Here is a 27,516-nt window from a genome sequence, read left to right as displayed (position 1 = left end):
TTCTTCTTTAAGTGTGCAATGTAGTCTGAGTATTTAGTGCTATGTGAAGTTATGTGAAGTTTTAAATTACACTTACTCGAGAAACTGTTATACAGCATATTAACATAGAGCTCTCTTTAGAAATGTTTCAGATTGTTTTTATGGAACTTTTGAAATTATTTGCTAAGTGTGTTTTGTTGTTCTAACCAATAAGTTGAAGATATACATACTGATAGCGCATAATTGCTTTCATTTTTACTGAGTACTGGATCCAAGAAAACGAAAACATTATCTTTTAACATCAGACAAAACTCATTAATATTCAGTATACTAAAAATGCCCCCAATCCCTCACTTAGAGGTAATTTGTTTACTTATTCAAGTAAACGTAACTTTCCTTTTGTAAATATCCTTTTGTGTGCATAAACAAATATTTGCATAGCTACAAATCTCACAGCAAGCCCTGGCTTACAGGACACAGACGTGTTCCCCCCATATAACAAACAGTTTTGATAAAATGAGTCAAAAACACAATTTTAAGTTACAAATTAGAAAGAAAGACAGTTGGCTTTCTTTTCCCTCGGAAGAGCGAAGAGCGAGTCTTGTTTTCACAGTTCACGGTAACCAAAAATAAGAGGAGCGACAACGTCGGTAATTTTTTCCGCAGAATTCAAAAAGTGGTAATCTTTTGTTTTTCAAAATTAGGAAAGCGAAACAGAATGCTTGCCAGGATACTAAATAATTGAGGACAAGGTGCAGGAAGTTGTTAAGAAAAAGAGGTAAGAATCCTGAGACCTCAGAAAGGAAACGAAATGGAGCTGCGCCTAACCGGGATCTAAGAAAACACCTTAAAACGGAATCTGGCAGGGAACGGCTGCTCTCAGGAAACAAGTTAAATCGACCAACCCGGTCTAGCGGGATTGGGAGTCAGTTTTGACTCCAAGAAGTGAGCAGTAGGGCGAATTACAGGGACCCGAATTTAGCGAGGCTGGCTGTGAGTCGGAAAGATCCTAAAAGGAGACGAAGGAGTCCAAGGAACCGCAAAGAAGCCCCAATCGCAGCAGGCACGTGAAGCCAAGATGCAGGGCTGTGCAGCTGCAGCGGCCTCAAACGGAGCAGGAAGGGGTGCAGGACCTGAATGCTCCAGTGGTTGCTGGGCCTATTAACTGTAGAGAGTCCGTTGCCTGGCCAGGGACCAGGGGTCATCAGTGTAGGGTCGAGCAGTTGGGGTGCCCACCCAGAGCGAGGCTGTAGGGTCCGGTACTCTCTGAGGATACCAACAGACTCTGGTTGCAGTGCACTTGTCAGTTTCCTCTTGGCCCCGCCTCCGAGAAGTCTATCCAGCTCCCCAGTGTTTTACTAAGTCGTGACACCAACGCAAAATCCACGCTTAATTAAATTAATTAGGGATTCTTGTCAATCCTGGATTAATGGCCAAGAGCACCGGCGGTCGAGACTATAAAAAAAAAAAAAAAAAAAAAAAAAAACCCGACCGCCTAGGACCTGCCTCCTCTCCCCGCCCCCTCTGGTCCCCTGCTTGCCCTCCCTCTCCAGCCGGGTAGACTCCAGCCTGGATCCTCCATCCTCAATATTCACATTCATATTCATATATTCTCTCTCTCTCTCTCTCTCTCTCTCTCTCTCTCTCTCTCTCTCTCTCTCTCTCTCTCTCTCTCTCTCTCCCCTCTCTCTTCCTTTCCTTCCTCTCTCTCTCTTCCCTACTCCCTCTCCACCCCACCCCAGGTAGTGGCGCTCCTGCTGCCCGCGAAGGGGTTCACTCGGAGTTGCGAGGGGAGGTAATTTACTCAGAACAAGGGGCCCGCCTTTAGGAAGTATAAATAGTGAGACTTCAAGAGCTGCGTCGCTATCAGATCTGAACTCTCCGCAGGAAGAATTGTCAAAGATCTTAACATTGAACACGCGCGCTCCGGCAGGGAAGCATCAGTTCCCATTTCCCTCTGGCGGCCCCCGCCCCTTCCCTCCTCCTCCCTCTCCCCCCTCTCCCCCCTTTCTCCTCCTCCTCCTCCTCTTCTTACTTCTTTTTCTCCTTCTACTTCTCCTCTTCTTTCTTCTCTTTTTCTTCTTCTTCTTCCTCCTCCCTCTCCTCCCCCACCCCCTGCCCCATTGATGTGTTATTATTGGGGGGGCTGGAGCAGTAAAAAAAGAAGGAGGAAAAAAAGAGCGGGGCTCGGCAGGGTGAGCTTGAGCGCGAGGCTGACCAACAGCGGCCGCGATGGAAGAACTTACGGCGTTCGTCTCCAAGTCTTTTGACCAGAAAGTGAAGGAGAAGAAGGAGGCCATCACGTACCGGGAGGTGCTGGAGAGCGGGCCGCTGCGAGGGGCCAAGGACCCGGGCTGCGTCGAGCCGGGCCGCGACGACCGCAGCAGCCCGGCAGTCCGGGCGGCCGGCGGAGGCGGCGGCGCGGGAGGAGGCGGAGGCGGAGGCGGAGGAGGCGGAGGAGGTGCTGGAGGAGGAGGAGCAGGCGTAGGAGCTGGAGGAGGGCGCTCTCCCGTCCGGGAGCTGGACATGGGCGCCGTGGAGCGGAGCAGGGAGCCCGGCAGCCCGCGGCTGACGGAGGGTAACGGCCTGCGCCCCCGGCCGCGGTTCCCCTTCCCGCCTTCCCTTGTCCTCCGGGCGGGAGAGTACCCGGGGCCCAACCGGGAGGAGGGCGGCAGCGCAGAGGGCCCTGGACCCCAGTTTTGGAAGCTACAGGGAAAGTGGAGGGGTGGGAGGCCAGACTGCTTATTCGTGGGTGGGGTCCTCGCATGGGGAAAGGCGTGGGGTTGCGCGCACCCTTCTTAGTTGCTCCGGTTGCACCGAAATGCGTTTTTCCGGAGCGGGGAGGATGGGGCTGCGCTGCGGGACGAGGAAGTTTGTGTGGCCCGCTGAGAGAGGGGTTGTGGCAGGGGCTCACCAGGAGGCCAGTTGTGACTAGCACGTAGTCCCGAGTTTGCCTGAACCCCTTACTAGGCCTAAAGGAAAGAAGGAGGAAGAAGACAGAAAGGGAAGAGCCACGTAAGGTTCCCCCTTCTTTACAGCTGCACCAAAGCCATCATAACTCGGCAAAACCTCTAAATCTCCGGATCTTAAGATCCAAACTTCACATTCTCCTTGAACTGTTAAGGTAGAAGCCAAGCCAAAGGTCCAGCCAGGTCAAGTTGATTTTCTCTCGGTGGAGGCATTGAGGAGTCTATGGTGTGTGTGTGTGTGTGTGTGTGTGTGTGTGTGTGTGTGTGTGTGTGTGTGTGTGTAAGGGAGTGCTCTCTATACTCTATACACAATTTTACTGCCTAGAATCATGCAGTACTGTGGGAGAGAGAGAGAGAGAGAGAGAGAGAGAGAGAGAGAGAGTGTGTGTGTGTGTGTGTGTGTGTGTGTGTGTGTGTGTGGGTGAGGGTGTCTTTTGGAGACAGCAATGTTAGAAAATGGCTTTATCTAATCGGTGAACCGTCTATCAATTCAAAGTTAAAAATTAATTTGGCACGCGGTACTGCAGTAACTGGTCTGCTGCCATATTTTTCCAATTAAGAAAATATGTGGCATGCGTAGAATCACAAATTTAAGCAAGCAATTAACTTGTTTATAACACGGTCTGTTCCTGTTTAGGCCATTAAGTGGAAGGTTGGGGCCGAAGGAGACATTATATTAAGTCTATTAATCAACTTGAAATTTGGACTTGTTTCCCTTTGAAGCCCCTAAACTTTGAGGGAATCTACTCTGTGGGTGACAACAGACAAAGCCTTCCCACCTTCCCATCTAGAGAATGTGTGTTCATGTTTAAACTTTAATATGATGTTAGTGAGAGGATTTTCCTATTAAATTGACCCCTAGTGTTTGTTGTGACCTTATCTACTTCCTTCCTGGAGGAAGGACAAACGTCCACAAAATGAACTCTGAGAAGCAGAAATACTGGCAACAAATAAGATTACTGTATAGACTACCAGGCTGGGGCAAGATGTGATGGTTCGCCTTTTCCTAGATCTGGGACCACGTCCTCCTTAATTTAGAAAGTGACAGGATGGCTATAAAGGGGCCGGCCTAGAGTAACCCTTCAAGGTTCATAGCTCAGGAACTTGGCTTAGATAGCACAAGAGAGCCCTGGTGAGCCAGTTCCTGGGTTTGTTGACTTCCAAGCTCCGAAAGAGTATTAATTTCTTTGTAGCTTGGCTCATTTTTTCCCATATTGATCTGAATCCTGGGTTAAGAGGAAATCAGCCTCTATTACCTAAACTTAGATTTGTCAGTGGACATCTGCCTTCAAATCAGACACAGAGGATGCAAGGTTAGATGGACCTTATATTGATATGGGCCTGACTAGCTCTCCTCTTCGGTACCCTTTGGCATACACGGATATCATCCCTCCTGTGGCTCTATTTGCTCACACTGCCAGAGCTCCTATCATTTACGTGGAAGGAAAGGACAGCAAAGTAGCAACGGATGTGTGCAAAAAAATGCATATTTTATTAAACATCCGAGCTGCTGGATGCATGAAAAGGTTTTGAACAGCCAATAGAAACCGAGCAATGTTCTGCTTGAACCTGTTGATCTCAGTGGGTTTAAGCCTTTAGGGTCGAGCCTTGGCTTCCACCCGAGGAGGGAGAAGGAGAGGATAGATGCAGCGGTGGGTTTTGTTGACCACCAGAGTCTGTCTTATTTGCTGCCTCTACCCTTCTAAGCCAAGCATGGGCGGCCAGTCCTCCAGGCCGCCAACATGGCGAGGTTGCCGGTGCCAATTCGACCCGGGTCTGGCAGGGAGCACAGGCACTGTCTAGCTGCCTATGGAAGTAGGGGTCTGGCCCGAGCCCTTAGGCGCCCGGGGACGTGGCTTTCTGCGCAGCGCTGTACCAGTATCTCGATGTCCAGCTGCGACCTTTCAGCGGACCCGGTTGTTCCTAAATTAGACCAGCAAGTTTGCGGGAGGCAAAGGGCCAGAGGCAGCAGAGGCTGGCGGGACAGCAGAACAGCCCTCTGGGGATGGCTGGTGTGCGAGGCCTTCGCGTGGCCTTGCCGCGCCCTTTAACCGAGACCGAGCTCTGGGAGAGTCCCGCGCGCAGCGCTTTTGATTTCCGTGAGTGCGTGGAGCAATGAGTGCGAGAGGGTCAGGAATGTATTTGTTGTTGGCAGAAGAAGGGAAGGGAACAGGTAGTGAGAGGGTGAGCTGAGACCCCAGTTAAGTTGGGGAGCCGCGTGCCCACCTTGTCCCCAGGCAGCCATACAGAAGTGACTTTGCGGTCTCAGAGACCCCATTCTCTCTCCGGGTATGCATGGGGATCCCCGCTCCCCCAGGGGCTAGGAGTCTATAGCCTTCTGGAAAAAAAAAATCTGGTAATGGGCTTGTCTTGCTGTTTTTGTCCGTGTGTGTGTGTGTGTGTGTGTGTGTGTGTGTGTGTGCCTGTGTGTGTGTCTGTGTTGGTGCGTGCTCCGACGCACGTGTGGTCCTTCCTTGGTGCCCTCTCCAGTGTCCCCTGAATTGAAGGATCGTAAAGAGGATGCGAAAGGGATGGAGGACGAAGGCCAGACCAAAATCAAGCAGAGGCGAAGTCGGACCAATTTTACCCTGGAACAACTCAACGAGCTGGAGAGACTTTTCGATGAGACCCACTACCCAGATGCTTTCATGCGCGAGGAACTGAGCCAGCGACTGGGGCTCTCTGAGGCCCGAGTACAGGTACTGCGAGGAGGTGGAGGCTGGGCTCTAGAGTCAGAGCCCTGTACTTACGGTTGCAGGCAGCTGCAGGTGTCTGGTATGAAATGAGAAAGGGAAGGACATCTTTGCTAAAGGTCTTATTTTCTAAAATGGATTTTGATCTCGTAGCCCCTTTCACCCTTAAGCGAACATATGTTCGCTGAAGAAGAAAGCTGCGCTGGGCTTGCTCCCAGAGTTTCTATTAACCACACCCCCTTGCCTCCCGCTGTCTTTAATGTGGTTTAATCCTAATGGGCCTACTTTTATAAGCCTTAAAAAAAAAAACCTACAGAAAACGTTTTATCTCTGAAGCCTTAAAAGTTACAATGAGTATTTTGCTGACTGGAATTGGGTTTCGTTGAGGGACTAGGTTTGCCAAACGGATATACCAATTAGGTTTATAGATGTACAGACTATAAAGAAAATTAGCATCTGTTAAGTGCAAAATTTTACAGTGTACTGCTAGCGGTACCGTCTCTAACTGAGCGTGAAACAGACTACACTGAATGTGTTTCGCCACCCTTTGTTCCTTCACTTAACCAAAGCAAAGAACCTGAACCCATGCAAACTCCATTTAAAAAAAAAAAAAAAAAAAAGTATACATCTTATTGTGGATGTTTGCAAAGCCTGGCCTTCAGAAAGTCCCATATCGCATGAAGTCAGAACTGCAGCTTTTTTCATTATTGATTGCTTAGGTGAATGTAAAACCAAAACCAAAAAAAAAAAAAAAAAAAAAAAAATGGGGTTGAGGATAATCTAAAGGGGGAATTATAAACACACATACATATCCTTCCAGCTTTATGGGGAACAAATTTAAACGTTTCAGATTGTATTTCCGCTCAAATAATAAAATTGGGAGAAAATGATGGTCATTATTTGTTTGAACACATGGAGCAGTTTTAGGCTAGAACATCTGCAGCTGTTGCAAAGTATCGCTGTAACAGATACTCCCTGGGTCTCTGGGCGGAGAGACCACCATCTGTAAGGAACTATGTGCAATTCTTATGGGGCTTCCCTGCATCTTGTAATAGGATCAGGGGGAAAAAACAGAGCAGTAACGTCGACAGAGAAAAAAAAATAATAGGCCGGCTTGGTCATCACGACGTCAATCCTAGAGTGTCCCTTTTTAAAGCCCAGGCAGCCTGCGCAGAGCTCTCTAGAGACTGTGCAGCCCCTTAAAACCGTGGTAATTATTGCAGCCATGAGTAATAGCATCTCCATTCCAAATCTTCTAGGGAAAAAAAAAAAAAAAAAAAAAAAAGAGTCAAGAAGCCTCAGGCCATGTGAGTCGCACAAAGGATGCCACCCTGGCATGAAATCCACCCTTCTATTATACTCAGTATCAGGAGAAATTTTTGAAGATTTACATTGACTGTGGCACTTGATTTCAAAAACTTACCAGAAAATACTCTGAAGCAATTTTGTCCTTTCATGTTTTTTTTTTAACATTAAATTGTGAACCAATCGATATGCTGTATTATTGGAACTGTATTATTGGAGCCTTGTTTGAATTAAAAACAAACAAACAAACAAACAAACCTCTGTTATGCTGACGTGAAAAGTTGGCAAGTTATTTAAGAAGATCATATCCAATATCCAGGGATTACTTGATACCTCTCCTTTTTGTGGCACACTTTTTAAAAATGAAGTTTATTGCTGTCCCCCCCCCCCCCCATACTTTCACTTAAGTTACAGAAGCTATTTTCTGGAATCTTTCCTACTGTCCTAACTGCAGGCAGTGGCTTTTTCTATAGAAGCAAATTAGATTATCATGATAATGGCACAATTATTCTGCCACTGAGTTACACTCCGCTGCACAGAGGGACAGAGAAATTCTAAACTTCTTTGTAGTAAGGCTTTTTATGACACTAATTACCTTCCCCCTCCATGCCCCCACCACCACCACCAAAAGAAGGGTCATTATTTGCTTTACTGTTTAGTTTTTCTTCAAGATGAAGCTAATTAATATTACAGGCTATTACTGAATCCATTCTTCTTGGGTCTTAACTGGGTAAACATTTAAACCCATTATCACATTGGTGTCAGGTACCAGGGAGTGTTTTGGACCCCTGGGACTCCCTAATGTGGAAAGATGAAACCCGGAACTAGTAGTAATTTATCAAGGAACAATTTATCTTACAAAAGAGTCTAGGAAATCTTTCTATTTTGTACTTGACTTACATTTCTCGTTCTGAAAATCGAGGCTGTTTTGTATAATTTAACATTTGCCTGCCTTTTATTTCCCAAGGTGTGCCTAAATACTTTTTTTTTTATTTTACTACTATAATTTAAGATATATTGAATCATCGTATTTTATGTTTCTCTCTCTCTCTCAACTTTTAGGTTTGGTTTCAAAATCGAAGAGCTAAGTGTAGAAAGCAGGAGAATCAACTTCATAAAGGTATATCTCATAATTCATTATATCATTAAATAAAGTGAGTTTGGAGTATTTCTCTAAGACAAAAAAAAATCCAATGGATAATGATGATGGTACTTGATTTAAGAAAAAGTTCTGGGCAGTTAATGAAAGTCCTACTACTTACAAGCAAGCTACAACTTATTTTAATTATAGGAGCAACTTAGAAAAATGACAGTCTAGTTCTAATGGAGTCAGTTCATCTTTCTACCATTTGGCACCTTAGAAAATTATACAATAAATGTTTGCCTCTCATCTTGTGCTTCATTTCCCTTTTTTGTTTGTTTGTTTGTTTGTTTGTTTTTATAGGTGTCCTTATAGGGGCCGCTAGCCAGTTTGAAGCTTGTAGAGTTGCACCCTATGTCAACGTAGGTGCTTTAAGGATGCCATTTCAGCAGGCAAGTACAACCTAGCTTCAAGCTGTTTTTAAGTGTAAAAAAGGCCTGAATGTTTGTTTGGACTGCTGAACCTACCCTGTCTCTGAGTCTCAATGTCTATTCATTTGAAGAACCAATTTCAAGACTATATAGTGGACACACTCCCCTTTAAAAACGTATAGTGGCGAATACTTAGTCCTTTCTGTTTTCATAGGAACCCCCGAAGGAGCCTGAAGGCAGTAACCTGTCCTTTTAAAAATGCATTTAAGATTGCACCTGGGGACAGGAAGGAACAGCCTTTGATTAGGATTTTGTCAAATCAAATACTGAGGCTGGTCCAAAGATGTTTTAAAAGCAATCTTCTAAATATTCTTTCTAGGTATTTTTTATCCCTTAGTCACATTAAATGTCACTGACAGAAGAAAAATAAATGCAACTATTCCCAACCTAGACTTATTTTCAAAATCTGTCAAAAAGAAAAAAAAATAGAAAGAAAAAAAGTTTTATCTCTGATAAAGAGGAAAGACTTGGCCTTCCCAGGGCTGGCTGTCCTACCTCAGCAATCCCTTTCTGAGTCATGGGGGAGGGGGGAGGGGGGAACCTTTAGAATAACTTTTTTAAAAGGCAAGCCTGCAGCAATAATTTAATCCTGGGAAATCCCAGGGTCCTGAACTCCTTATTCTCTAAGCTCTAGGGCAAAATCCTTTCCTTGCCACTTCTGACTCTCCCCACCTTCAGCAGGCACCCCTGCTCACCAAGGCCACAACATCACAAATAAGCTCTCAGCCACCAACACCCTGGACTGGGGAGAGAGGCCAGGTGATACTCATCTATTGGGAATGAGAGTTAGAGAAAGCGGAGTCCCTCCACTCACCACAAGATTCACTACAAGATCCTGACAGGGCAGCATTTGAAATGAGGATAGTTGGAGGAAGAGAGACAGAGAGGCAGAACTTACTAGCAAGCTGGCCCTACCTAAGACTGTAGAGATCATCTGGGCAGCAGAATAATCTGCATCTAGAAGAGTGTTTGAAATTTAGATTAAGTCCCCAAGTAGACCTTGCTGACTCAGGGTCTGCATGTAAACAGGACCCTCAGGTATCTTTTGCCACAGGAAAAGTTGGAGACCTGCAAATTCAGTAGCTTCGCTAAGTGACCAGAAGTTGTGTATGTTTTATTTTAGTAGTGTGTCCACGGGTATGTGACAGAGACAGGAGAGGGGGGTAACAGTCCTTAACCCCAGCCTTTCCAAGATATTTTTGCTATGTTGAGGTGGGTGATGCATGGGGACTACATCAAAGTCACCCACTCACCCACCCAGTTCCCAAAGGGGACCCCAAATTCCCGCAGACAAGGAACCCAAGGAAACATGCTCATAATGACCCAGGGGTAAGAACCCTAGAGTATTAATGTGGTGTCCCAGATTTAACAAAAGGCCTATAATGTCCTTCTCAAAACAGATATTAAGAAAATGTTGCTTCCCTGTCGCGTACCCCAATTCTCCCCATAGCCAAGCTGGACGCCTTTAATGTTCTGTTTCTATTCTGTTGTCACCCTAGGATAGTCATTGCAACGTGACGCCCTTGTCCTTTCAGGTTCAGGCGCAGCTGCAGCTGGACAGCGCCGTGGCGCACGCGCACCACCACCTGCACCCGCACCTGGCCGCGCACGCGCCATACATGATGTTCCCGGCACCGCCCTTCGGACTGCCGCTGGCCACGCTAGCCGCGGACTCGGCCTCCGCCGCCTCGGTAGTGGCTGCCGCCGCCGCCGCCAAGACTACCAGCAAGAACTCCAGCATCGCGGATCTCAGACTGAAAGCTAAAAAGCACGCGGCTGCTCTGGGTCTGTGACGCCTGCACCAGCGCCACGGTCGATGGAGCCTCCCGAACGGCGCGACTCCGCACGCCCTCCGCGACCCGCTGCTTCTCCCGCACCCGCTTCGGACTGCCTAGGCCTGTCCCTACCCCGCTGACCGTCGCCTTTTCTTACTGCGCCCTGGATCCCTAGGGCCGGACTCTGCACTGGACCCGGGATTCCACGAGGGCCACCAGCCCACCCGCCCTTGGGACTAAACTTCGGCTTTGTAGGAGCGGGTTTGGGGAAGTCTGGATAGAGACTGGACAAAGGAGTGTGGGAAGAGTGAGAAGTGGATAGCGGCACAGCGGCGGCGATGGACTCATACGTAGAAATAAAATCTGCAAACGACAAATGAGCAAAAACAAACAAAAAGAATAGAGAACGAACTAGAGAGAAAAGGAGAAAGGGAGCTTGTTTCTTATTATTTGGCTGGAATTAGAGAGAGAACGACGAAGCAAAAACAATTCTAAAAAGATATTTTGTACATAAAAAAAATTACGGAAAAATAACCTGGATGAATCTTGAGAGAAAGGCGGGAGGGATTTACCAACTAAAATGTATGGTTGTTTTTTTTAATGGCCAAGAAAACAAAACAGAAGGAAGAGGTATACTTATTTAAAGAATTAAGATGAAAAAAAAATGCGCAGCTGGGAAGTTCACAGGTTTTGAAGCTGACCTTTTTTCTGCGAAGTTCACTTTAATACGAGACATTTGATAAGAGAGGCGGGCCTCCTTTTACGTTGAATCTGATGCTTTGAGTTTTAAAACACCATGTATGGAAGAGCAAGAAGAGGGAAGACAGTGTGGAAGCAAGGAGAGAGAAAAAAAAGGACGTCAGAAAAAAAAAAGTGATACCACAGACAATGATTCCTCTGAGAAATTATTATGGCAGAACTGTCCAGACTGCTGACAGTAAATTCTGGTTTGCATGTTACTTGTATTCCATTGATGGTGTCCCCCTCCCTCCCCGTTCTCATGTGCACTCACGACACTTTCATTCTCAGTATGAAAAGCGTCTGGAAATTGATGTGAATCCATATATAATTTGTCCGGCCTTTGATCCCAAGGGGCAAAGGAAAAAAAAAAAAAAAAAAGTCGTAAGGGAGTAAAAGTACACTCTGAGTCTTCCAAGAAGATAGAGGCTGTTAGAAAATATGGGGAAAGAAAAAAGAAGAGCAAAGCAAGTCATGAAGGTATACAGCCCTGCGTCCATCGTGATAGGCGCTTTATCTGTCCACGTCACTCCCTTTTCCTGAATTCCCTCTTGCTGGTTTCCTGAAGTCCTGTTTTGGGGGAGATAATGCTTTATTTCCCACCCACCCCCTCTCTATCCCGTCAAAATTACCTTAAAGGACACCCAGCTAGGTACAGACACTAGGTTTGTGTATAATATGTTGATAAACACGAACAAAGTTTATTTTGGCTATAATGTGTGAACTAATGGTTGACTTTCAACATTTGCATTTTATCTCACAAAGGTGTATCTATTCAAGTAATCGTTTTATTTGTTTCAATTCATGTAGCTATTTAAACAGAGAAACCTTGGGCTAAGCAACCTGTAGTCCCAATTCGCTAGCAAGCTTCCTTAGGATTTCTCCCCTCCTTTTAATTTACATGAAAGAGGAAAAGCTCTTCTTGCTGAACTTTGGTATGCGTTTGAGCTTTGTAACTATTTGTTCTCCATGAAAACAAAATTATTTATATTTGCCATATTTTTTCTAGTGTATTAAGTTATTTTAAACAAAAGAAGATGCTGTTATGACGTGTTGTCAGTACAAAATGTTTCAGCTCCACTTCTGTTAATCCTTTTAAATAAGTGCCAAGTTATTAACCGAAGACACTTTGCGATCAATTGAATGAAAATAGTATTGTTTCATTTGATGGGGTTCGCGTCATCTTTGTTCTTGTTACTATTAAAATATCCGGGATACTCTTTCCTTCTTCCTTTTTGATGATATACTCGAAAATTTCTCTCTCTCTCTCTCTCTCTCTCTCTCTCTCTCTCTCTCTCTCTCTCTCTCTCTCCCTCCCTCCCATCCTCCCTTCTCCCCCCCCCCTTTCCATTTTTCCCTCTGTAGCGCACTCCTCTACTCTTAAGCGAGGCAGTCAAAGGGTCCTGAGAAGGGGGGCCTTGTGGATCCTTAGCACCGAGACATCTCCTTCCACCTCACATTAAATACCTACTATGGAGCCCAGATTAAGCTAAAACACCACCACCACCAGGTTAGGGAAACAACAAAGACCAGACTCCCCTGCCCAGAATGTTTCTTCTTCTTCACTTCGCTGTACTTTCACTATTAAAGTTTGTTTGGGTCATTTTGGGAGAAAGAAAAGAGGGGACACGCAACCGCCCCTGGGCTTGTTATATATGTTATAATCAGAAATCGATCGCAGGTCGCATAACTTCCTGGAACTGATGGTTTGGAAGTAGACTCAGAGCAGGAGATACGTGGGGGAATAAAGCCCCCGCCCCACCCACCCACCCCCGCCAGGCCTGTTTGGCACCAGACGCCCCGCTTCGAAACTCTCTGTGAGATTCTAGATGGGCTCCTGACCTGCCAATTTGTGTGTGTGTGGGTAAGGGGAGTGTTGGGGGGCTGTGTGTGTGTGTGCCGGGGGCGGGGTGGGGGCGGGTGCGCGCGTGCAGGAAGAAGAAAGACCTGGGAACCCAGTTCTAGCCAGGCCTGAGTGTGGAACGTCCTTTTTAGCACCCACCCAGCCTCAAGGAGAGAAGTCGCAGATGTCGTAGCATCCCCTGGTGCTGCGAGTTGGCAGATAGAATAGTGACCCCCTACGGAGCCCGCCTGAAGTTCGGCTTTCCTCAGGGACTCAGCTCGCCTTTGAAGCTGATCCTCAGACTAGACGTGGAGCAAGAAATTGGCCTGTCCCTCAGCTCCCATAAGCTGAGGAACAAGAGCCGGTCTTGTCCTCCCAGTTCAGCCCCGTGGCTTGCTCGGTTGTTGAAGGTTGCGGTTGGCCATAGCGTCGTCCTCCTCCTCTGGCCGCCCCAGAGAGGCCCCGGGGCGCCAGCCCAGCCGGGCTACGATCCTTCGGGTTCCAAGTGATAATCTTAACCACAAGTCAAGGCGGGTTCCACCACTCTCAAGACACCCCACCCCACCCCCAAGAGAACGTGGAGGTCACATGAGGCTAGCAAGCGCGGTCTAGGACCCAGTTTCCAGTGTGGCTCTTTAGGGTATACTAGACTAAGTGCCAGGTCGAAGGCTGTGGCAAGTTCCTGCCAGCTGGGTGCTGGGTAACGTCCATACCCACCTTGCCGGCCTACCATGAGTGCTGAGCTCCAGGGAGGAAGAGTAAGGATGGGTCTGGTAAGAAAGGCCACAGGTTCCTGGTCAGGTCAGATATACCAAAGACACCACTTTCTCTTCCTTGAGGCTCAGGAGGATACAGGCTGGTTACCCTAGCTGTCTGGTGTCCTAGCCTTTGACACAGGCCACTTTTCCCAGATCTTTGCAGCCCAAACTGTTTGGTGGACAGCTGGGTGAGCCAAAATCCAAAGCCCCGCGTTTTCGGAACCACAACCAGAATGGGTTTGAGGAGGTCTTGGACAGAATCCAATAATTGTAACCATATCAGTAAAGGACTCCCCTAACCTTACTCTTTAGTGAAATGCAAACCTTTCCATAGTTAGACAACTCCACATTGGGGGCAGGGGTGGGGGCGGGGTAGTGCAAGACTGAGTCAAGGGAGTTAACTCTAGACGGCATAACTGTTAAGGACTCTGTGATCCAGGAATCCCAGTCTCTCTCTCTCTCTCTCTCTCTCTCTCTCTCTCTCTCTCTCTCTCTCTCTCTCTCTCTCTCAAGCTCAGAATTGAATTGATACACATCTATTTTGACTCCCCCCCCCCAAGAATTGTAACTTTTTAAGATCCTCACATGGTAATACTTTAGTATAATGTAATGCTCAAATTTCGGAACTATTTTGATTTCTGAAAAATGCCTTTTTGGCTTCAACAACATGAATCCTGTTTTTTTTTTTTTTTTTTTTTTCACAAATCAGTTTACATCATAAATTGCAAACATTTGCAATAGGATCTCAAGATTGTTTATTTTACATAACCTCAAGCACTCGACTATGTTAAACATCAGGACAGAAAGTCTGTGAAATCAGTTTAATGTGTGTCAGGGAATTAAAAGGTCACTCCTTTTCATCACATAAACAAAGCGTTTAAGACTGTTTTGATTGTCAGTCTCCCAATTTTTAAAGTCTTACAATTGCCTATTAATTTTAGAGTCGTTCTGTGCAAAACTAATTACTAAAGTCATATCCTGGTTTAATTAAATGTTTCTGGGCAGAAGAAAATGATGTTCTACTTGGGGAAGTAGATGATTGTTTTAAACACTATATTATTTTAGTTCAAACATAAATAAAAGCCTGAACATTCTAATGTGGGGAGAAAGGCTTAAAATTATTTCTTAATGTGCCATTAGAACAGTCAAAATGCATTAAAGCAACACCTCCAACCCAGAAATAACAAATATGTCATTCTAATGAGAGTTTTAACTTATGGATAATTTATTCAAGGTAGTTTTTACATTTCACATGGAATGTCTTACTATGACCTGCCTGACTACTGTGATGCTTGTTTTTCAAAATCTAATTTATATAGGCTTGAAATATACATAATTCATAACTCCTGTTGATATATGTACACACACCTTGAATTTTAAATCTTTACAATATGTTTGGATGTTTGCTAGCATGTTTTTAAGACAATTGAAATAAAAGCATACAAACATAAAATGTGTTAAACATTATATTGAAAACAAGTGCTTGCCCTGTGCCTGAAGAAAAAGTTGTCAAAAATAAAAGGGGGGAAAAAAGGATTAGATAGTTTTAAAGCTCAGGTACACAGGCATAGAGTGAACACTAAAATATATCAGATGGGATATTCTTATGTAACAAATATGCAAATCTTGAAGACTTAGAGATGTGACTATAAGGCACTTCTGATTTCTAGGCAATTTGCTTATGTCCCTAATTCATGAAACAAATGAAGAAAAATAAAGTCAAGTCTTCGAGCATTTTGTCTGGGGCATTTTAGGTGTCAGTCAGGGTAACCACTGCATAAACCTTTAGCACAGAAACATTGACTAGCATACTTGCATAGGGTTCTATTGGCATGAGGAAAGAATTTAAAATATAATCAAATAAATAAATCACAGGAGAAGAGGAAGCAGTACTTCCCCTCTTTCTCTTCTTCTTCTCCTTCTTCTTCTCCTTCTCCTCCTTCTCCTTCTCCTTCTCCTTCTCCTTCTCCTTCTCCTTCTCCTTCTCCTTCTCCTTCTCCTTCTTCTTCTTCTTCTTCTTCTTCTTCTTCTTCTTCTTCTTCTTCTTCTTCTTCTTCCTCTTCTATTTAAACACGCTGCTCACATGCAAGAATCTTCCTTCACTCTAACTCCATCAGGATAGCTTGTGGCTGAGTGAGGTTAGCCCATGAACCTCACTTCCGGGATTCAAGCCCGCTATTGACCAACCCTATGATTTTAGGTGAGTTTCTCTTTCTGTTCCTTAGTTTCCTTCACACTGAATGGGGATACAAACAGCATTCCTCTCATGAAATAATCAGGAGGATTAAACAGGTTAGTGTTTATAAAGTTCTTAGGACAGAGCCATACAACATTGTACACTAAATACTTAAGAATAATTGTTTTTATAAAGAGGTGAATGAACATTGAACACTGTACTGAAAACTGTAGAAGACAATACAGTCATGTAAGACAAGCAGGAAAGACTTTCCTTTTATGGCCAAAGGAAGACTGTTATGTATTAGTTTGTGATTTTAGCTAATTGCTTAGCCTCTGTGAGCCTTGTCTGGGACATTCGACATCATGTCACAATGTAGGTAGGAGACTTACGTACAAGAGCAATTTATGAGTGTTCATCGTTATACATATTACAGATTAGAGATCAGGTATGGCACTTTCCCTCAAGGAGCTTACTGTCTGGAGAGAGAGCTCATTGATACATAAGGTCCTGCTAGGAGGCAAGTGCTAAATGCACTTGCCCTCAGGTCTTCAGACATAGTCTGTGCATCTGAATGGCCACACGGCACATGTGGGGCTCGTTGCCTCATTTCTGCAAACCGAACCTTCCTCAGGAATGAGTAGCCTTATAAAGGAATGGCGGAGGGACACCCAGAGGTTAAGAAGCACACTTTGTTAGAAGTAAATGTATACCATATGTTGCTATGGTTTGTGTTCCATGGGACCATCTGCGTTTTCCTTGGCTGCCCAGATTTGTAAAGCATTAGCAGTTAAATGCCCAAAAGATGCAAAGCCTGCTGAAGGAGGATCTTTAAAAGGAGTTTGAAAACGTACAATCCTAAGCAAGGAGCATTTACTTACTACTGTAAAAATGTGTAAGATGAACAATTGAGTCCTCACTGTAAACTAAATTAAGAAGGGCCTCTTTAATTCCAACATTTAATTATATTATTAACACCACCCTTTGTTTTATATAGTTCTATGCAGAGCTCAACACACTTTTTAATCCATCTTCTTTGGGGAGTCAGTATATTATTATGGATACAGCTAATCATTAGAGACGTGTATTCCTGAGTTCAAATCTCAGCTATAAACATTATATGTGAACTTTTAAGTGATTTCCTTCCTACAGCCTACGTCCTGTTAGTATTCTATAATACATGTTTTTTTTTCCCCCAGATTGTTATGAGGGCCCAATAAGGTGACATGTGTTACATGCTTGGTACTCAATGGGCATCAACAATTTCCCATCTCTACTGTATTTCTTTTATTTATCCTTTCTGCATTGTTACATAAACAGATTTTTAATTAATCTGTTTGTGATTAGGATCAGGTTAAGACATTTTGGGGGGACGGAGCGTGCATATTTATTCTAACACTTTATGATGAGTATTGATTATGTGCACTGCTGAACGCTGTGGAGTTTGGAATAAAGCTTACTTCAAATCTTGTCAAACTTTTTTTTTAAATTTTTGAGTAGTTATTATTTTAGATCTTACCATTTATATAGCATGGAGTGGGTTCTTTCTTTGCACATAGCTATTTGAAAAGTATCTTTATGTGCAGTTTCTCCGGAGCCCCGACCTTCAGTCTTTTATACACTGGAATGCCAGTGCACAAATCAAGCCCTGGCATTAACTCTGTAGTCACTTTGATATTAGATTGATTGTCCTTCTGCTCCATATTTATTGAATACATTTTGTATGCTTCAGTGGAAAGGAAGAAGAGACTACACTGCCCTTAAAAATGATTTTTAAAAGGTCTATCAATCTATCAAAAATTTCAGTACGTGTGCAGCATTGTCTTGTGTTATGTTTACTGGTATTACTGGTTTAAAATACAATTATCTGTCTCATGAACAATATAGTACTCACTTATCAGTGGTGTGTTTCTTTTAAGGCTTATGCAATGTCTATTATAACTTGGCCTTACCCAGCAGTCACTTTTCAGACTGAAGAAGTTAGGTGAAACACTTTGAACAGAGAGAAGGATGCAGCCTGCCTTACTCCTGATTTTAGTACTGTGAAATCTGTGCCAGGATTCTTCTAAAGCACAGAGTCAGAATACAGTTGATTTGGATTGGTTGCTGATTTTTTTGTTTGTTGTTTTGACACAGGGTATTACAATGTAGGCCTCACTAGGCTGGAATTCTCTGTATGGAGTAGGCTAGCCTCAGACGCACAAAGACCTTGTCTCTGCCTCCTGAGGGCTGGCGTTAAAGGCTTGTGCTACCATGACTAGCCCAATTTATACTGTTTTAAGACACAAAATCTATAACAATGTGTTACAGCAGCAATCAAAAGCCAATATAGGGCCAGGAATGGTGGCTTTCACCTGTAATCCTAGCACTGGTTGGGGGGGGGGTTGGGGAGGTTGGGGGCAGAAGCAGGATTACTGTATGTTCCAGGCCAACTTCAGCTACATATCAAGTTCCAGGCCAGCCTGGGCTACCATGTGAGACCTCTTCTTAAAATCCTAACCACTCAAAACATTATGATATTTGTGTATATATATGTGTGTGTATAACATATATAAGTGTATATATGTATTATATATATAAACAAACTTGTGTCCAGTGGCAAGAGCCCCTCCGAAAGTTGGGTCTGGGATGCTTTACCACATCCTGTTGTGTTGCCCTCTCATCCATACAGACCTATGTGTACCATGTAGAGGAATCCTTTAGAAAGCTCCCATTTCTACAAAATGAAGTCAGTAGTGAAAATCTGCAAAGTAATGTTCATTCTTTTGTAAAAAACTGAGGCAGCTGTGGAAGCCTTTGCCTTGTTTGTTCTTACTTTGCTTACTATTCGCTTTTGCTGGTAGCATTAACGTAAGGAAGGCATGTTAGTTTCAAGCTCTGAAGTTCTTTGCTAATTCACCAAAAGGGAGCAGCCAGAGCAATTGAGCTTGTCTGTCAAGCTGGTCAAGGTAGAGAGTAATGTGGTCTGGGGTTCCCAGAGCCCATTGGACCTTTGACCTTTTCTGTTGAGACTATTGATCTGGGTTAATAGTCAGCACCAGTTGTTCTGTGGGTGGGTTGTGAGCCTGTGTGTGATTCCTCATTGAGTACAAATGAGGCTCTGGCCAACTCAGAGGGTAATTGGTCCTTTTTGTTGTTTTCCAAGATCTGGGTGAGAAGTTAGAATAAATAAGTCCTGACAGGCAGGGTGGACATCATTTCTAGAAGGTTTGCAGTTGTCTCAGTGACAAGGCAGTAGAATTGTGCACAGGACAGATTGTATCCTTCAAACCATGAACTCTGTTTACCAAGACTACTATGGTTTCAAGTCCAGTAGGGTATGGTAGGATAATGGGTTAGTTAAAGCTAACATTAGGTTAGTGAAGCTTCTTGTCACATGTCATGTGTCCCGTGGTTTCCTACCCTCCCTTCTTATCCCACCAAATTGGGTTCCTACTGAGAAAAACAGTAGTTCAGTAGGTATAAGGACTATGTTTTTGTTGTTGTTTGTTTTCAAGACAGGTTTTTTTCCCCTGTATAACTGCCCTGGCTGTCCTGGAACTAGCTTTGTAGACCAGGCTGTCTTCAAACTCTGAGAACTACCTGCCTGTGCCTCCCCAGTGCTGAGATTAAAGGCATGTGCCACCACTAAGGACTATGCTTTTTAGCAACTTGAAATGAGAGCTAAAATAAAGGAGGAGAAAAGTCCCGCCTGGCTACAGAAAGTGGTGGGACTTCCAGTGGAGGGAGAGGGGCAACAAGCCACCCAAAAAACATTCAACCCAAAATTTACCCTGCCTACAAGATGTACAGGGATAAAGATGGAACAGAGATTGAGGGAATGGTCAACCAATGACTGGCCCAACTTGAGACCCACCTCATTGGAGAAAGCCAACCCCTGACACTATTAATGGTATTCTGAAAGGCTTCATCCAGCAGCTGATGGAAGCAGATGCAGAGACCCACAGCCAAACAATAGGCCCAGCTCAGGGAATCTTGTGGAAGAATTGGGGGAAGTATTGAGGGAGCCAAAAGGCTTAAGGACACCACCAGACCTACAGAGTAAACCTACCTAGGTCCATGGGGCCCCACAGAGACTGAACCACCAACCAAAGGGCATGTATGGGCTAGATCTAGGCCCCTTACACATATGTAACAGATACACAGTTTGTTCTTCATTTGGGTCCCCTAACAATTGGAAGAAGGGGAGGGGGAGGGGATGTGAGGGTTGGGATAGCAGGTGGGGGCTGTGTCTGACTGTGGCTGGCCTCAGTGGGAGAGGATGTGCTTGTGCTTAGTACTTAGTCCTGCTGAGACTTGACTTGCCAGGTTTGGTTGGTAACCATGGGGGTCCTCCCTTTCTCTGAGAAGAAGAGAGGGAGAGTGGGGAAGGGAGGAGGATAGGACTGGGAGGAGAGGAGGGGTGGGACTGCAATCAGGCTGTATAGTGAATGAATAAATAAATTAAGGAAAAGTAAATTAAAATGCAGAGAGAGAGAGAGAGAGAGAGAGAGAGAGAGAGAGAGAGAGAGAGAGAGAGAGAGAGAGAGAGAGAGAGAGAGAGAGAGAGAGAGAGAAAGTCAACCAAACAGCAGCACCAATCCCATGCGATTCCTCTTGCCAGTTCTTCAGTGCTTCAGAGAGCAGTGAGGTGTTTTTCCTTTGCTACCCACTTTGTGAATAGTTCTCATGCTTTCATCTTGGGAAACCTCCCACTTCACACAGGCAATCCTCTGTCCTTCCTTCTTCTAAGTCACTAGCTCCAGGAGCCCAGCTGCACAGAACTACACAGGTATCCCTGGCGTGCAGCCCTCTCACAGTTCTGCTCTGGTCCGCCAGACTCCTCTTTCCTGACTTTCCCCAAATGCCTGGCATCCTTGGAAGCAGTGGTGGGCGAGTGCTTGACAGGAGGTGGGGATGGGAGGCAGGGCAAGCTGCACACGCAGAAAGAATAAAGGAAAAGAGGCAACCAACTGCGCTAAATTTTGGAGACTCCTGCACATCCAGTTGCGCAGCATCTAAATATTCCATGCTGAAGTGCTGCCTTAATAAGGAATAATTTTTGGAATGATCTGGGCAGCATTTACTTGCTACACAGAAGACATTAGTGTCTCAGGGCTCCTGTATAGCTCTCTGTGTGTGTGCATATATGTATACATATATGTGTATATTAACACAAGGAAAATGTATATAATATATAGTTAATATAGAATACATATAAAATCACTCATTAAACTTTGCTTTAAATTTAAGGAGAGGGGCTGGGACTACACCTCAGTGGTATAATGAATGCTTTGCATGTCCAAAGACTTAAGTCCAATGTTCACCAAAGACAATTAAAATGCTAAATAAAACAATAAAAATATATGCCTAAATCCAAAGAGGAAAACATAATTATGGACATAAAATTCAAAGTACCCAGTAAACATCTGAGCGAGTACTGTAGGACAGGACAGGCTCCAGCAGCTAATCAAGATAGTAAGAGGAAGGTCAGACATCAAGACTGTCTATAGAGCTTGAAAAAAATGGTCTGATTGGCTCTGGGAGGTGAGCAGTACCCAGTGTTGGAGTCTTCTTCTGGGAGCACATGTTCAGGAAGTGGACAAAAAGTTAATTTCCACTTAAAAGAGACAGCGCTACTCAGCAGTACTTGTTTCTCAGTACTTCTCAGCAGTACTTGTTTCTCAGTACTACTCAGCAGTACTTGGGTTCTCAGTACTACTCAGAAGTACTTGGGTTCTCAGTACTTAGTTTTTACCTCCTACATTATAACTGAGCACTTACTCATTTAAAATGGATTTAGTTATTTTTATTTTTATATACATTGGTGTTTTGGCTGCATGGGCGACTGTGTGAAGGTTCCTGATCCCCTGAAACTGGAGTTACAGCTAGCTGTGGGGTCCCATGTGGATGCTGGGAATTGAACCTGGGCTTTCTGGAAGAGCATCCAGGGATCTAAACCTCTGAGTCACCTCTTCAGCTTAGCTGAGCATTTATAATTATATAATATATATGGAAAATACTTTTTTCCTTCATTTTATTGAATTCTTCTCTTCTTATCTTTAAACAATCTTTTGTTTGTGTTTTTTAACAAGGGTTCAACTATGTAGCCCTAGCTGTCCTGGAACTCATTATGTAGACCAGGCTGGCCTTGAGCTCATAGAGACCATACCATAGCCTTTGCCTTCCAATGCTGCAATTAAAGGGGTGCCTCACTGTACCCAGATAAATAATTTATTGATTTTTATGAGTGTTTTGCATGCTTGTGGAGGTCAAGTGAGAGCACTAAATTGCCAGACCAGGAGTTACACAGTCGTGAGCTCCATGTGAGTAACAGGAATCGAACCCAGGTCGTCTGCAAGAGCGTTCAATACTCTCAACCACTGAGTCATCTCTCCAGCCCTACCTTTCCTTCCTTTCTTTCATAGCTTACTGAATATTTTTAGTGATATCTTTGACTCATATCCAAATCTACACCCTTTTTCTTCTTGTTTATCTTTGACTTTCATATGCAGCTATACATTCTAGATTACATGTTGAGATTCACAAGTTGGTTTTATTATTTGAAACAGAATCTTCCTATGTATCCCAGGGTGTCTTTGAGCTCACTAAGTAGACCATGATAGCCTCAAGTGTTCAGCAATCTTTCTGCTTCAGTGTTCCGAAGTGCTGGGACTACAGTCATGCACCATAGAGTCTGGCTCATAATCTTTACAAACTCACCGTATTTCCTTTGACTGCATCGAAATGTCCCAGTGGGTACAGATGTCCATTTAGGTATGTACTCTCACATTGATGCACAGCTGAATTGCTTAAGATTTATTTGGAAGGTGCTCACTGAGGTGTAGTGTAACTCAAAGAGTGAGCAGAGAGAAGAGAACAAGAAGAGAAGAGATGGGGCCGTTGAGAGCTTCATCAAGAAGAGGTGGAGAAGAAGAGCAGAAGATGAAAGAAGATTAAGGCATGGGGAAACCAAGAGGACACGCTTTACTGGAAGTCAATTTAAAAAAAAAAAAAAAGAAACAATATATCAAGGGAGAGGCAGTAAGGACTGAAAACTGACCATAGAGACTTTACCACCGAAAGGGCCATTAGTGGAGTGGGGGAAGCTGACATCTGCTCAGAGGGTACTATCACGACTGTGTAAGTACTTCCCACAGTCCAATTTCTCCTTCCACAGAACTATTATCCTTCTCACAACCCTTAGTTATATTTCTCCGATCACAGATGTACACACTGTAAAGCACTCTCACTTTTCAGAAGCTCCAAAGTACTTAAATAATTAAATTTAAACCCTTTGGTATGATGTTTATGTTGACTTTGCATTATTTTTTTTCTCCTGTTTCATTAGCTAAGGCTGCCCACCACCTCTTTCCTCCTTTTGGGAGCTAATGCCAGATCCAAGCCCTAGACAATTGTAAGATTTTGTTCTTGCTAGAATATCATTCCTTGGGTCTCTCTAGCTCCTCTGGATGTTTCTGACTCAGATTTCAGTACCGAATTTTGTTCCTATGCATTCTCGAGCTGAGCTAGGCAGATCTCCTGTGTGCTGCTGTAGACTTCTCAGCAGAGCATCACTATACTATAGTACATTTGCATGCTCAAGTATGAATATCTTGAAAGCAAGGGTCATTGCTTAGTTTCTACAGTGCTCTAAATTCCCGTAGTAGGGATGAACACTCAGTAGAATTTCTGTGTCTGTGGTGCATTATACTCCATAAGTTTAGATGGTACAAATATGAGCTATTTGAGAATGGTTTTAGGTTTGGAGATGGCCAAAGGCTGTTTGGCATTGTCTGATGAAGAAACCAGGGAACATAATTTTTATTACAAATGAAATATAGGGAAAATTAGGTAGAGCAGTTTTTGATAAGACACATCTCTTATATGGCTCACAAAGAGCTCTAAAGTTTACTGGCACTGATTTGCTTAAGGCAATTTTAACAATGAATTCCCCAAACATCCTGAACAGCAATTGTTGCTGGACCATTGGGTTTTTCAAGGTGACTTCTTTGAAGGACAATGTTTACTTGCACTCTAAGTTTTAGTACCTCTAGTAAAATGTCTGCTGTTCTTACAGTCTTAATCTTGTTTTCTGTAGTGAATTTCTTATCAGCTAAAAATCCCCATTACTTCCTGTGTGCTGAAGTCTTCTCTTTGAAAAGCTATTGGTTTTATTTTTGTAGGCACGCTCTCCCAATGCAGTTGTATTCTAAAATTCTATTAAAAATGTTTATTTAAAAAAAAAGCCCCTACGTATAAAACTATTAACCAAACCCAGATCTAACGCATCAGTTCAGTGGCAGACCTCTGCCCCAAATGAATATATGGCCATTTGTTATGATCTTTTGTTTACTGATTTTCAAGCAGTTTTCAGTCTGAGTGGCACTGATTAGATCCAAGCCAATTTGGATTAATTTTTCAAGTCACTTTTCATGAAGGCCCTCATCAAATGCCTCACCAAATCAAAACACAGAACATCTGCTCTCCTTTCTCTGATAGCTCTACAGCTCTCTAAAGGAGTCAACTGCTTCATCAACTGTGGGATGTGTTTAATAAGCCTCTGTTATTACTGCCCATGATTCTGTCACCTTTTAGAATTTTTTCCTCTTGACTTTATTTGTTAAATCTTGATAAAATACTTATTAGTTATGAATCTTATGCAATTACTCTTCTAGTGGTAACACCTCATGGCTCTAGAGTCACTTGGATTAGATCTATTTATAACCTTTCCGTTTTGATGATTCTAATTACGCAAGCAATGCAAACCATATTAGTCATTTTTTTCTTCCTGTCCTGGGAGAGATGTTATTCATACTTGCTGACTGGTATATGCTTGAGTTTGAAGTATTCACTTACCTGCCCTTTGTCATTAGTTGTTTTTTCCCTAGGTGCATCTTGCGGTTCCCTGTGGTTACCATATGTTCAATGGACATTATGCTTGCCACAGCATGGCTACAGAACAGGAAGCTGTCTGCGTGTACAGTAAGTTGACTCATGTGGCTCTCGGATACAGACTGAAGTTTTTGATGCTTCTGTCATCTCATTGATGTAGGTGAGCTATGCTTAATAATATTTGCTTTCAGGGATTTGGGGAGTCAGTTTTGTGCATACAAACTGAAAAAGCTTGCTTCGTGATTAATTTTTGAAGCAAGTCAAAGGAGATTCCATATAAACAATGGACTTTTATGATTTAAACCCTGAGGTCATTGTGTTTGTTGATTATATTAATTAAAGAAATAAGGTTCATATTGAGTGTTTTTATGTTGGTTAAAATACCCTTTAACAACTTTTGCAAGTAAATTACTGAACTAACTGTCTGAGAGTATTACTGACACGCTTCATATAGTTACATAAATTAAAACTTTCATTATAATTTATCAAGGATTACTCAAGTATTAATTAACTGACAGCTATAACACAGCTTTTGACATTCTTAAATTTCCTTTGGTTAATCTTATATACATTATAAATTAGTCAGTTTTCCCTTTGGTGGATAAAATGTTTAGCTTTTGAAGTGTTTTGACATATGGTAAACTTCAATAAGAAGGCAGACATTTTCAGTTTTGAAAAATGTAAATATATCATTCTGTAAGAAATTCCAAAATGTTGGCTATGGAACAATGGGAACCATATGTAGTTTCTCTGCAAATCTCAATATACAAGTAACTGCTTTCAACACATCTTTTCTGTCTCCAGTTTTAATATTAGCTACTTGATTAAATGTTAAATGGAACAAAGGCCATTTATGTCAGCCATCACTAATATCTGTCTTCTTTCCAAAGGATGGAAAACATTTAGTTTTGGATACGTATCCCCTCCTTGTAATCAAACATTCTAGAGCTGAACTTTCATTGGAATAATAATGCTCTTATTCGTACCTGTTTTGTCTTGTCTTGTTTTAAATTACTAAATGGGGATTTTATGTTCTTTCTATTACAGCCACGCATTAGAACACATACTTTGAAAATGGTAAAACTGTTTTTTTTTTTTTCTAGAGCCAAGGCTACAATTTTTCTACTTTCCATGTTATATATAGGAATATTATGAAGGCTCTGTTAATTAAACTATAACCAGTCAGTAAGGAACTTACAGTTTTTTATAAATGAAAGAAGCCAGCACTATCTGCAACGAAAGCACGAGAAATTCATACTTCATACTTCCAGGTTACATTTTAGCTTCACCTAAAAGGCAGATCTGAATCTACAAAGCTGTTCTTTAGGATATACGATTTAAGCTCAGTAGGATATACCTACTAATGAGTGCGTATACTTTTAGAATCAATGACTCTAAGTCAAGAAATGGTATTATGTCAGAGGTCAAGCAGAGCGACTGAGCAAATGTGTGTAGGTCCTGCTTTCTTTGCATAAATATTTAAAATGACATGTCAATATATATCAGACACAGTAGAGTGCATTATTCCTTCTGAATAAGTAAAATCACAAATTTATGTCTGGTTTTAATAAAAAATATGGCAAATCCAATTTTAAGATGCTAATAATAATTTCTTAAAAGAACAATTTTCTGCATAGTCCCAACTTTCACAATTTCTACCAGTACATGCCTGTTACTCTCTTGTTATTTACAGGTATTTTATGGGTTAAATTGTTCTTTTTGATAACATCATGAATCATTCAGACACACATGGAAATACTGTTAAATCAATACATTCCCTTATAACATATGACTTCTGTAGTTCTGAGATTTTAGGACATTTTTCTCACTAATTATGAACTAATGCACATATGAAGATGCATTATAGAAGCATTATGCGCAGATGTGCACAAATTAGAGGGATGAATATGTAGCAAGAAATTTCTGGGTCTTAAATAGGAAACTAGTGAAAATATGTGTTAAAATATGTGTTACAAAAGCACATCTTTAGTGCAAAACAGCGGCAACCACACGATAAAATAATATCTAATTTTATACAGTTTGAAAATCATCAGAGGATGCTTTCTCGGCCCTGAATGAGCAAAGACTCTGTTCTAGTTACTTCTCCAGGGAATTCCGCCCATTGTTTGATTATTCCCAGTAAAAATGATGTTCTGGGCAGATGGGCATGCTAGTGCATGCCTGTTGCCACAGTGGCTGGGAGGTGAGGAAAGAGGATCCCGGGTTCTAGGAGCATCTGAGCTACACCCCAAAGCCCTTTCATTAACAAAGAAACAGGAAGATTTTCTGGGATCCGGACAAAATGTTTTCTGCTCTTATAAAAAAAATATTTTTAATTTCTTGATTTTGGTGGTGCCCAGAATTGAATTCACGGCCTTGCACAAGTTCTGCACACACTTTATCACTGAGTTCCAGCCCCATCAAATATATTCTGGTTTTCATATTAATTACTATCTCTCTTTTTAATGCTATTTATTTTATTTTATGCGGGTGGGTGTTTTGCCTGCGTGCAGTGCCTATGGAGGCCAGAGGAAAGCATTGGGGCCCCTGAGGCTGGAGCTTCAGACTGTTGCGAGCCACCACGTGAGTCCTTGGGAATCAAAGCCAGCACCTGGGAAGTGCAGCAGGCACCCTTAAGCACCGTCCACCTGGCCACTTATTACTATTTCCTGTAGTAGCCCATGTGATAGGAATACCGTGTTTACCCCTGTCGTGGCTGTTATTGGTTGCCATGTGGTCTCAGGAAGAAGAGAATAGGAGTGAAATTGTGGTGTGATATGAAGATAGTGTTTTTCTGACCACAGTAGTTAGACACTTTCTGGCATTTCAAGCTA

The 27,516-nt window shown here is 43.0% G+C and overlaps 1 protein-coding gene across 2 annotated transcripts; it reads left to right on the top strand.

The window, feature by feature from the left end:
* Positions 1 to 1,661: 1,661 nt before the first annotated feature.
* Shox2 (short stature homeobox 2) lies at positions 1,662 to 11,161 on the top strand. 2 transcript variants are annotated; one of them, XM_051157273.1, is made up of 5 exons: positions 1,662 to 2,557; positions 5,439 to 5,647; positions 8,009 to 8,066; positions 8,391 to 8,479; positions 10,054 to 11,161. In XM_051157273.1, the coding sequence occupies exons 1-5, from the start codon at positions 2,212 to 2,214 to the stop codon at positions 10,309 to 10,311; spliced, it is 960 nt and encodes a 319-aa protein (XP_051013230.1). In that variant the 5' UTR covers positions 1,662 to 2,211; the 3' UTR covers positions 10,312 to 11,161. The 2 variants fall into 2 exon arrangements, with proteins under 2 accessions (XP_051013230.1, XP_051013228.1); XM_051157271.1 differs by having other exon boundaries at positions 10,018 to 11,161.
* The last annotated feature ends 16,355 nt before the right edge of the window (positions 11,162 to 27,516 follow it).

The sequence above is a fragment of the Acomys russatus genome, chromosome 15 (genome assembly GCF_903995435.1).
Source record: "Acomys russatus chromosome 15, mAcoRus1.1, whole genome shotgun sequence".
Taxonomy (NCBI): domain Eukaryota; kingdom Metazoa; phylum Chordata; class Mammalia; order Rodentia; family Muridae; genus Acomys; species Acomys russatus.
Note: the sequence above shows the minus strand (reverse complement) of the source record. Positions and strands in the feature narration are given on the sequence as shown.

Excerpts from the sequence above, each read along its gene's own strand:
- Shox2 (XM_051157271.1), top strand. The coding sequence starts at position 2,212 with ATGGAAGAACTTACGGCGTTCGTCTCCAAGTCTTTTGACCAGAAAGTG. Across the intron at positions 8,067-8,390 it reads GGAGAATCAACTTCATAAAG|GTGTCCTTATAGGGGCCGCT; the intron begins GTATATCTCATA and ends TTGTTTTTATAG. Across the intron at positions 8,480-10,017 it reads TAAGGATGCCATTTCAGCAG|GATAGTCATTGCAACGTGAC; the intron begins GCAAGTACAACC and ends TTGTCACCCTAG.